The sequence below is a fragment of the Penaeus vannamei genome, chromosome 17, assembly GCF_042767895.1.
Source record: "Penaeus vannamei isolate JL-2024 chromosome 17, ASM4276789v1, whole genome shotgun sequence".
Taxonomy (NCBI): domain Eukaryota; kingdom Metazoa; phylum Arthropoda; class Malacostraca; order Decapoda; family Penaeidae; genus Penaeus; species Penaeus vannamei.
In genome coordinates this window covers 40644765-40654168 of record NC_091565.1, presented here as the reverse complement: position 1 = coordinate 40654168, position 9404 = coordinate 40644765, and the positions used below count along the sequence as shown (strand labels likewise).

The 9404-nt window shown below is 37.3% G+C and overlaps 1 protein-coding gene across 1 annotated transcript; it reads left to right on the top strand.

Moving 5' to 3' along the window:
• The first annotated feature begins 332 nt into the window (after positions 1-332).
• LOC138864685 (uncharacterized) lies at positions 333-3155 on the top strand. Its single transcript, XM_070132551.1, has 4 exons — positions 333-394; positions 586-714; positions 961-1112; positions 2506-3155. Exons 1-4 carry the CDS (start codon positions 333-335, stop codon positions 3153-3155), a joined length of 993 nt encoding a protein of 330 aa, XP_069988652.1.
• The last annotated feature ends 6249 nt before the right edge of the window (positions 3156-9404 follow it).

Here is a 9404-nt window from a genome sequence, read left to right as displayed (position 1 = left end):
TGTATTGAGCTCCCTTATTTATGTAGAAAGACGTACGCACACACACACACACACACACAAGCCCACACATTGTCTGCGTGGGCCTGTAGTTTACAAAACTTTTTGTTTAACGTGTTATGAAGGTCATGAGATCAATGAGAGAGAGGGGTGTGTGTGTGTGTGTGGGGGGGGAAGTCATTGGGGGCGTGGGATGAGAAAGGAAAGAGGTAGAGTGTGACACCCGACTATCAAGCTTGGTCACTGGTCATCCATAACCCTCCGCTTGTTTGAACCAGTGAAAATACACAGCTGGGATAGATCGTCGCCAACGGGATAACGACACAGGATCCGGGATGATTCTAGTTCCGCTTAGACATCCTGGAAAGCAAAAGGGATTATTCTCCGAGTGGCAATGGTAAGTGGATTGACGTCTGCAATGCCTGGGAAGGTCTTGCTGGAAAGAGAATGGATACCTGATTCTGATACGGACGAGGTGACGAGGTATGCGTCTCCTTTCATCAGTCGTATATCATTTTTTGTATCTACCATATGGTTTGGGAAGTCCTTAGGAATCCTACCCAGGTCCTGACACTGGTGTTTCGTCAGGAACCGTTGCACATGGACACAAGCTGTGAATTTCTACCTCCAACAGCTTAACTTTGTTTTCGTTGAAGCCAACACATCTGACATTTGTGATCAATCTGTGTTGCAGTGCGTTGTGGGCGGTGATTCCAGGTAATTTAGTCCTGTGATACTGCGCACCGAAAGCAGCAGTGTCTGTACCATTACCGGCATTATTTCAAGTATATCTAACGCCACCTATGGTCATAACGGGTAATTGTAGGCCTACTGTTGGTGATCCTCGGGGTGATCTTGCCACCAGGCGGTCCTTCTCCTCTCCTCTCCTCCTCTCGCTCTCTGGTCTCCTGTTATCACAATTCTTATTTATCCCTCTGGAAAACTATGACCTCGACGCTCAAGTTGTTTGGGTCTCGGCGAGGAAATGGATGTGAAAGGATGTGGTTGTATAAGTAATGGTTTTCCACCAGCTTGTGTATCTGATGAGGAAAATGTGTCTTCTGTTCTATTCTACACGAACTCCAACGAAATTGCATTTGCTGATTCTCACTGCAGTATAATGTGTAGAGACCCATAAGATTACGACAGTACAAGTGCCTATTATCCCCTGATCAATGCTATACAGGTATTTGATAAAGGAGAACCTGTTAATTTGCTCTCCATATATAACGAGCTAAATAGCAGTTCCGACAGCTGCAACTAAGACCAAACCATATGAAATAATTTCGTGGACTAATCTTAGCAACACACTGTACATTAATTACACTCTGAAACCGTAAGTGATACATGATTAGAAAATGAAATCTTAAATTTCCTCTTTCTGAATTATGTTTATTAATAGTAATTCATTAAGTGATTACTCTTGTTTTAAAGGATATTAAGCTTTCAAGGGCTGACAATAATTCAATTGATATTACCAATGAAATGAAATGTAGTCATTATTGTTCTAAGGTTTTATAGATTGCATATATTGCTCTTAGTATCTATATGAAGTGTTATATATAGCATCATTTAATTACCATATGTATTCATTAAGACTTGAATGATTTAAAATGAGGTATTGAACACATCTGTTGTTTACAGTTGTTCGAAGGGGTCTTTCTTGGGATCAACTGACAGGTATAGTCGCAACAATATCCATCTGGCTATAAAATCTATGGGGAAAATGGTATAGATGTCCTCATCTTAAACGACTTTATGCCTGATATATATATATATATATATATATATATATATATATATATATATATATTTTTTTTTTTTTTTTTTTTTTTTTTTTTTTTTTTTTTTTTGTCGCATAACATGGATCTGGAATTCTTCGGTCTTAGTACATTTCCAAATTTCTATCCATTATGAATCACACTTTGATGGAGTTTAAAGTACTGGAATTCTTCCCGATATCTGAACGAATCCCAATGTTCATTCTCAGTCAATAAGGGTGAGATTAACAAACCAAATCAATGTACAATCGATTTGAAGACTAGAATGTACAGTATAGGAACTTCATACTGACAATAAATATTTGAATTTTCATTCTTGTGTCATGTCATACTAGAATGGACTCTGATTTGTCTGAGCAGGGGTCTAAAAAGGGGTCAGAACTCCACCTTTGTTGTTAATATTCAATTCTGGTATATGGTCTTGATATCTATTTGTCCGGTTAAATCAGATGGACTTAATCGACTTAAAATCACATCGGTATCTAGAATGGATCCCGATTTGTCAGATCACCCAAGGAGAACGAAGTCTACCTGAGAGAAAAAAAAAACATTCGAGTCTAGAATGGATCCCGATTTGTCTGATCAGCCCTAAAAGATCGAATTCCACCTGAAAACATATTTGGATCTAAAATGGATCCCAATTTGTCTAGTCTGATCAGCCCTAGAATATCGAATTCCACCTGAAAGCATATTTGGATCTAGAATGGATCCCAATTTGCCTAATCAGCCCTAGAAGATCGAATTCCATCTGAAAACATATTTGGACCTAGAATGGATCCAAAATTGTCCGATTTGTCTGAAAGCAAATTGAAGTCTAGAATGGATCCCAAACTGTCCGATTTGTCTGAAAGCAAATTGAAGTCTAGAATGGATCCCAAATTGTCCGATTTGTCTGAAAGCAAATTGAAGTCTAGAATGGATCCCAAATTGTCCGATTTGTCTGAAAGCACATTGATGTCTAGAATGGATCCCAAATTGACCGATTTGTCTGAAAGCAAATTGAAGTCTAGAATGGATCCCAAATTGTCCGATTTGTCTGAAAGCAAATTGAAGTCTAGAATGGATCCCAAATTGTCCGACTTGTCTGAAAGCAAATTGAAGTCTAGAATGGATCCCAAACTGTCCGATTTGTCTGAAAGCAAATTGAAGTCTAGAATGGATCCCAAACTGTCCGATTTGTCTGAAAGCAAATTGAAGTCTAGAATGGATCCCAAATTGTCCGATTTGTCTGAAAGCAAACTGATGTCTAGAATGGATCCCAAACTGTCCGATTTGTCTGAAAGCAAATTGAAGTCTAGAATGGATCCCAAACTGTCCGATTTGTTTGAAAGCAAATTGAAGTCTAGAATGGATACCAAATTGTCCGATTTTGTCTGAAAGCAAATTGAAATCTAGAATGGATCCCAAGTTGTCCGATTTGTTTGAAAGCAAATTGAAGTCTAGAATGGATCCCAAACTGTCCGATTTTGTCTGAAAGCAAATTGAAGTCTAGAATGGATACCAAACTGTCCGATTTGTCTGAAAGCACATCGAAGTCTAGAATGGATCCCAAACTGTCCGATTTAGTCTGAAAGCACATTGAAGCCTAGAACGGATACCAAGTTATCCGACCACGCCAAAGGAATCGCCAACGCCGACCCTCTCGAGACGAATCAACGCCGAGTGACACATGAAAGTCCGTTGCAATATCACTTTTTTGTTCCAGTCTCTCGCAAGAAAAAAGTGCGTGTGGCTTTTTAAGGAGAAAATGGGGATACAAAGGGGATACATATACAGGGATATGATTTGGTATTTCATTTTGTTTTTTACGTATTTGCATGAGTATTCTTATTCGTAATTGCGTTAGTATTACTATTGTCATTGTTATTATCATTTAGTATTATCATTACTGCTAGCACTATCGTTAATATCATTATCTTAATCATATCTAACACCATCATTGTTATTATAATTTTTAAATTATCATTATTAGCACCATCACAGTAAAATGCAAATGATAATAACAACAATAATGATAATAACAATGGTAATAATAATGATAATGCGAATGCCGGGGCGACCGCAGATCCAGACGACGACTCCAAGGACGTCTGGACAAGGACGTCTGGACAAGGACGTCTGGACAAGCTGGGCGAGATCAGCGACGACATGTAAACAATGCTATCGAGTTAGACCTGGGCGAGGGCTACGAGGACGTCTGGACGAATCCGAAGTCAAGGACGACCTGGGCGAGGGCTACGAGGACGTCTGGACGAATCCGAAGTCAAGGACGACCTGGGCGAGGGCTACGAGGACGTCTGGACGAATCCGAAGTCAAGGACGACCTGGGCGAGGGCTACGAGGACGTCTGGACGAATCCGAAGTCAAGGACGACCTGGACGAGGGCTAGGAGGAAGTCTGGACGAATCCGGTCAAGGACGACCTGGGCGATGGCTACGAGGAAGTCTGGACGAATCCGAAGTCAAGGACGACCTGGGCGAGGGCTACGAGGACGTCTGGACGAATCCGAAGTCAAGGACGACCTGGGCGAGACCCTTCGAGGACATGGGGACCTCGAGGACGGATGAATGTCACCAAGGCCAGGAAGACGAGGACGACAGGGGCGAGCAAATCATGGGGATGGATCGAGGACGAGTAGACACTGTGACAACGCACGCGGGAACGAAATGGCCGGCCGAGGAGGTCCACTCCTTGAAGCAAGTCCAATGGCGCTTCGAGGGCAAGGTGGCCGAGCGATATGGCGGTCAGAGAAGCATAATCATGTACAGAGCACCGACTGGAGTCAAGACAACAATTATGATTGACCTAGAATGACCTCGATCCTACGCTGGCCATGACACACCAGCCACTGAATCCCCACCGTCCTTCCACACCGCGCTCAAATAAATGAATAAGTTGATTTATTTGTGTGTTGTATTCTTCCAGCAATAAAGAGTCAAGCTGTATCAATCTATCACCATTGATAGATTAACCTTGGTGATAATTATAATTATACGGAAAATTAATATGATTGTTATAATAAAGATGATGATAGTGATAATAATAATGATTAACACTATTGCGATTATAATGATGATAATGACAATAAAGATGATTATGATAATAAAATTAATAAAAATATTAATAATGATAATAGTAATAATGATAATGATAATAATCATAAATGATGATAATAATGATAATAATAATGATAATAATAATAATAATAACTATACTACTACTACTGCAACTAATGGTAATGTGATGATGATAATAATGGCAATTATGATAATGATAAGGAATGAAAATACCAACAGCAATGTAAATAAAGAAAGAGAAAACAATGGTAATGATAATGATAATAATAGGAATAAAATTAGTGACAGGAATGATAATAATGGTGATAATATTATTGAGGATAATGATAATGATAATTATGATAATGATAATCATGTCGATTATGATGGCAATATTAGTAATAAAAAATATAACAATAATAATGATTGCCATCATGATAATAATGATATCAGTAATAATTATATTGGTAGTAATAACAATAATGATGGTAAAAAAGATAATGATAATAATGATACTGATAGTAAAGATAATGAAAACGATAATGGTAATAAGAATATTGATAATGATAATGGCAATAAGAATGTTGAAAATGATAATGATAATATTATTATCATTACCTTTTATCATCGATATTATTTTATTATCTGTATACTTGCTAGCATTAATAGTAGCAGTAGCAGCTGCAATGACAGTGTAAAAACAGCAACAGCAGCAGCAAGTATAAACGTGGGCAGTTGTAGATGAAATAATTTTATTAACAATATCATCATGAATCTTATCATTTTCATACATCACGTTATTTTAATTTTCTCGAAATAGCGTTCCTCGAATCAGGCTTCCTCCTTTCTACTTTTATCAAGTGATATCCATACTGAATTATTCAACCCTGAATAATTATCGTTCGCTCGGCATATGCATTACGCAAATACGAATCCACAATTCATAAATCTCTTAATACAGAGAAGAAACAGGAATAGACGGTGATGCTGTGAACGGCAACAGAAAGGTAAGGAGAGTCACAGGATTACTGACATCACCGGTATAAGCAGTTATTGTGTCACAGACGTCGGTGACTTCTTTCAGCAGCCACTGAGTGAGAGAGAGAGAGGGGGAGAGGGAGAGGGAGAGAGAGAGAGAGAGGGAGGGGGAGAGGGAGGGAGAGAGACAGGGGTTGAGAGAGAGAGAGAAAGAGAGAGAGAGAGAGAGATGGAGAGGGAAAGGGAGAGAGAGAGAGAGAGAGAGAGAGAGAGAGAGACAGACAGAAAGAGAGAGAGAAGCAGACAGACAGAGACAAACAGACAGGCAGACAAACAGACAGACAGAGACAGGCAGACAAACAGACAGACAGAGACAAACAGAAAAACAGACAAACAGACAGACAGAGACAGGCAGACAAACAGACAGACAATTAGACAGATAGGCAGATAGAGAAAGAGAGAGACCGAGCGAAAGCGAAGGAGGGGTTTAAATCATTTTGGTCTCGAAGCTGTATTCTTCAGTAATTCATCTCCACCAAAAGTAGATTCACCCAGACCAGAGATTTGCACGAAAAGCAAGGAAATTTAAAGGGAAGAGGACGAAGAATCAGAACAAAAAGAATGTGATTTCTTTGTAAATGTCATTCCCTTTCAAAAATCTCCGTCCAAATATGATTCCAGCATTTTTTTCTCTCTCTCTGCCATTTTATCTTCGTCTTTTATCCTCATTATTTTCCTTTGGCGAGTGAAAATAAAAAAAGCAAAAATGATATTTTATTCGAAATACACACAATGACTTTTGAAAGCTGGTTCCCCATCAAACGGAGAAAGTCATTCATGAAGCTAAAGTAACCGTTTAGAGCTTGCTAATGAGCACATTTTTACCCTGTTAATTTTTCCTTTCTCGTATTTCCTTATCCGTCTTTTCCTTCCTCTTCTCTTCCTGCTCTTGCCATCATCGCCCGGTATTTCGTCTTTCTTTCCTTTAGTTTCTCGTCTTATTCCCTCCCTTCCTTCCATCTCTATTCTTGTCTTCTATTTCCTCTTCTCATTCTTTTCTTTTCCCTCTTTCATTCCTTGTCTCCCATCTCCTCTCGCTGTCCCTCTCTCGCATTTTTCCCTCCTTTCTCTCAGTATCTTTATTGTCACCTTTATTTCTCTCTCTTCCCTTCTCCTCTTTCGCTCTTCTTCTTCCCTTCCATATCCCTCTTTTATCCTGATTCCCCTTTTCTCATTTCTATTCCATCCCCCCCCCCACACTTCCCAATTTCCCTCCTTCCCTTTTCGCTTTTCTCATCTTCCTTCCCAATTTCCGTCCTTACCTCTTCGCTTTTCTTATCTTCCTTCCCAATTTCCCTCCTTCCCTTTTCGCTTTTCTTATCTTCCTTTCCCTCTTCCTTTCCCCTTTTCGCTTTTCTTATCTTCCTTTCCCTCTTCCATTTCCCCTTCACAGACACAGACAAACGCACTTACCCACTCCCCTACCCCTCTATACCCCCTCCCCTACCTCTCCCCCTCCCTTTTTTAATTCCTTCTCTAATTACACCATGTAGGACAAAACCCCATGGGAGGAAGATGGGAGGAAAGGAGAGAACGGATAAGGAGAGGAGGGATGATTGTTGCAAATAGTCATGTTGCAGAGTGTTGCCTGCACCTAACGCAACAGTTTTATTGTCAGATAAAAATATTCAATCCTGATCTGTGAAGATAAAGATGTCTGATTCATCTTTTGATTTGCATATACAACAAAATTTGTAATAAAGATGATACAAAGAATCTATTTAATTTAGAACAGTTTCATTGTCAGATAAAAAATTCAATCCTGATCTGTGAAGAGAAAGATGTCTGATTCATCTTTTTTTGACATATACAACAAAATGTGTTATAAAGATGATACAAAGAATCTATTTGATTTAGAACAGTTTCATTATCAGATAAAAATTAATTCCTGATCTGTGAAGAAAAAGATGTCGAGATTCATCTTTTTCTTTGACATATACAACAAAATGTGTTATAAAGAGGATACAAAGAATCTATTTAATTTAGAACAGTTTCATTGTCAGATAAAAATTCATTCCTGATCTGTGAAGAGAAAGATGTCGAGATTCATCTTTTTTCTTTGACATATACAACAAAATGTGTTATGGAGATGATACAAAGAATCTATTTAATTTAGAACAGTTTCATTGTCAGATAAAAATTGATTCCTGATCTGTGAAGAGAAAGATGTCGAGATTCATCTTTTTTATTTGCATATCCAACAAAATGTGTTATAAAGATGATACAAAGAATCTATTTGATTTAGAACAGTTTCATTGTCAGATAGAAATTAATTCCTGATCTGTGAAGAAAAAGATGTCTGATTCATTTTTTTCTTTGGCATATACAGCAAAATGTGTTATAAAGATGATACAAAGAATCTATTTAATTTAGAACAGTTTCATTGTCAGATAAAAATTCATTCCTGATCTGTGAAGAGAAAGATGTCGAGATTCATCTTTTTTTATTTACATATACTAAATGTGTTATAAAGATGATACAAAGAATCTATTTCATTTAGAAATTCAGGGATTGAATTAAAAATTTTAAGAGGGATATCTTCGTCATGGCAGCCACGCCCTGGTATGATCTGCTCCTTTAGAAATAAAATAGTAATACATGAATTTTACCTTTGATCATCTTCTGTTACCTGCGAGTAATGAGATATATCTAACCACGAAGTCAAAGTTGTAGTTAGGTAAATTATACTACAGTACCTTGATCATAATTAAGACCCAGCAAAATGTTTTATCTTGTTTATCTAGAAAGAAGCCAATTTATTTTCCTTCTTTTGTAAGTATACATATATCTGATTGTGTATCTATCTGCCTGTTATCATATGTTGGACATTTCTCGAGTAATATACTTGTTTTAGGAATAATCTTTAGGGAAACGTGTCGAAAATAATAACCTGAATGATAGATTCTGGAATGTCAACAATGGAAACACCGAAAGAAAAAAAAACATAGAAAAAAAGGAAAAATCGAACGGTTTAGTATATCTTCAACATGATTTTTTTGTCTACATATATACTAGAAAGTTACTTAGTTCTTCTAATTCACTATTATCCTAACATATCTCTAAGGTCCCTGTTTGATCCCTGTTTAAAACCCTGTTTGATCAGCTAAAAGGGAATGTGAAGAGAACAGGTGTTTTATATATTTCCCACAATAGAAGAAAATTTATTGGTCTATGAAAACTAATGTACTAGGTCTTCACTAGATGCTTTGTCATTATCATTATCCTTAACTTCTTACTTATCATCATCTTTATCATCATAATCATTACTATTTCTTCATCTTATCATTGTTATTATTGTTGATGATACTGTTGTTATTATCATTATCATCATTTTATGACTACTATTTTCACTGTTATCATTATTGTTCAGTCATTTTCCATGCATATATGCCTTTCTATTTCCTCAAAATATATGAATTATTTATTACTTATTTATTTAATAGATATACATATTTGCTTACGTAGAAATTATTTTCATTTTTCCATTACTTTAGCCTCTCCCTTCATTTTTCTCCTTCCATCCCTCTCATCC